Source organism: Cyprinodon variegatus, unplaced genomic scaffold, assembly GCF_000732505.1.
Source record: "Cyprinodon variegatus isolate N-32 unplaced genomic scaffold, C_variegatus-1.0 Scaffold1966, whole genome shotgun sequence".
NCBI lineage: Eukaryota > Metazoa > Chordata > Actinopteri > Cyprinodontiformes > Cyprinodontidae > Cyprinodon > Cyprinodon variegatus.
This window is the reverse complement of record NW_015152419.1, coordinates 46,092-47,646: the sequence shown is the minus strand read 5'-3', so window position 1 is coordinate 47,646 and position 1,555 is coordinate 46,092. Positions and strand designations below refer to the sequence as shown.

Below are 1,555 nucleotides of genomic sequence, written 5' to 3'. Positions count from 1 at the left end.
TGCCACCAGTTGGTGTGGCTCAACAGCTCTATTACAGACTATTAAAGTGACATAAAATACATATGTAAACTGAAAAAAAAATGGTAACGTTTTTTGGTATTTACTTGATCATATTTAGTTACTTTAACATAATTGTTTCATGTTAGTGGGGTAGGACATAAAGAAATTTTGTTAAAGTAAATAAATATGATTAAGTAAATGTCAAAATCAGTTGCATTTTTTTTTTCAGTGTAAAAGTGTCATCATTAGTTCTCAGATCATAAGTCAGTCAACCTAACTGTGTTTACCCTTCAGCTATTTGTGAACATGACCTTTATTCTTTGTTGGAACAACTATTAGTCCTCATAGAGAGCAAACGGTTATCGTCGAAGAAGAAGCTAAGTGAACTTAGCAAAACTTGCGTTAACATTAGGATTCTAAAAAACACTCTGATTTCATTTGATAATATGGTTGGTATTGCTTTTAAGACTTAAACTTAGACTAAGTTTATACAGAATTTCAACATTGTGGGAGAACAAAACATGGTGCAAAAAAAGAAATTGATATGGTCAGTTTGATGCAGAGCCTATGAAATTACTTAAAGTTTTTTCAATATTCAGCCTGTCAGATGGCGGTGGGGAAGAAGCTATTTTGGAATCTGCGGGTCCTTGTGCTTCTGTAGAAGTTCATGAGGATGTGTGGGGGTTCTCCTCATCCTCCACAGGAAGTACAAGAGCTTCTATGCCCTTTTGACCAGTGAGGTGGTGTTTACAGTCCAGTTGAGGGTGTCTGTTATTTGCACCCCCAGGAATTTGGTGCTGCTGACCACCTCTACAGCTGAGCTGTTGATGAGCAATGGACTGTTGTTAACCTGGTTCTTCCTGAAGTCGACAATGATATCCTTAGTTTTCTCCACATTAAGGATCAGGCTGTTATCTCTCCACCAATCCACCAGCTGCTCCACCTCCTCTCTGTAGGCCTGGTCATTATCGTCTCTCATGAGGCCCACCACCATGGCGTCGTCAGCGAACTTCATGATGTGATTAGTTGTGAACCTGAGGATGCAATCATGTGTCATCAGAGTGAACGGCAGGGGACTCAGGACGCAGCCCTGATGGGAGCCTGTGCGTAGGGTGATGATATTTAGAGGTGTTCTGTCCAACCTGGACTGACCGAGGTCTGTTTGTGAGGAAGTCTTATGACCAATTGCAGAGGGGTGTATTGAAGCCCAGCTGTTCAAGTTTTCCTATCAGATGCTGTGGGATGATGGTGTTGAAAGCTGAACTGAAGACCAGGAACAACATCCACATGTGGGTATTCTTCTCCTCCAGATGTGCCAGGCTCAGGTGGAGAGTGAAGGAGATGGCGTCCTCAGTGGAGCAGTTCCATCGGTAGGCGAACTGGAACGGGTAGAATTTTTGGAGAAGACTGGAGACGATGTGTTGTTTAACCAGCCTTTCGAATTACTGTACTTCATCATGATGGGAGTCAGTGCGACAGGCCAGTAGTCATTGAGGGAGGTGACCTGAGGCCTCTTTGGGAGCGGAATGATGGTGGCAGACTTAAAGCATGCAGG

General features: G+C 42.8%; 1 protein-coding gene across 1 annotated transcript in view; it reads right to left on the bottom strand.

Moving 5' to 3' along the window:
* LOC107104941 (GTPase IMAP family member 5-like) overlaps positions 1-1,015 on the bottom strand; it is a gene marked incomplete at its 3' end in the record, with an annotated part of 11,236 nt that extends 10,221 nt beyond the window's left edge. Inside the window, exon 1 of the mRNA XM_015405057.1 lies at positions 815-1,015. Coding sequence (XP_015260543.1) covers positions 815-1,015 — 201 coding nt within the window. The remainder of the gene's footprint in view (positions 1-814) is intronic.
* Between the last annotated feature and the right edge of the window lie 540 nt (positions 1,016-1,555).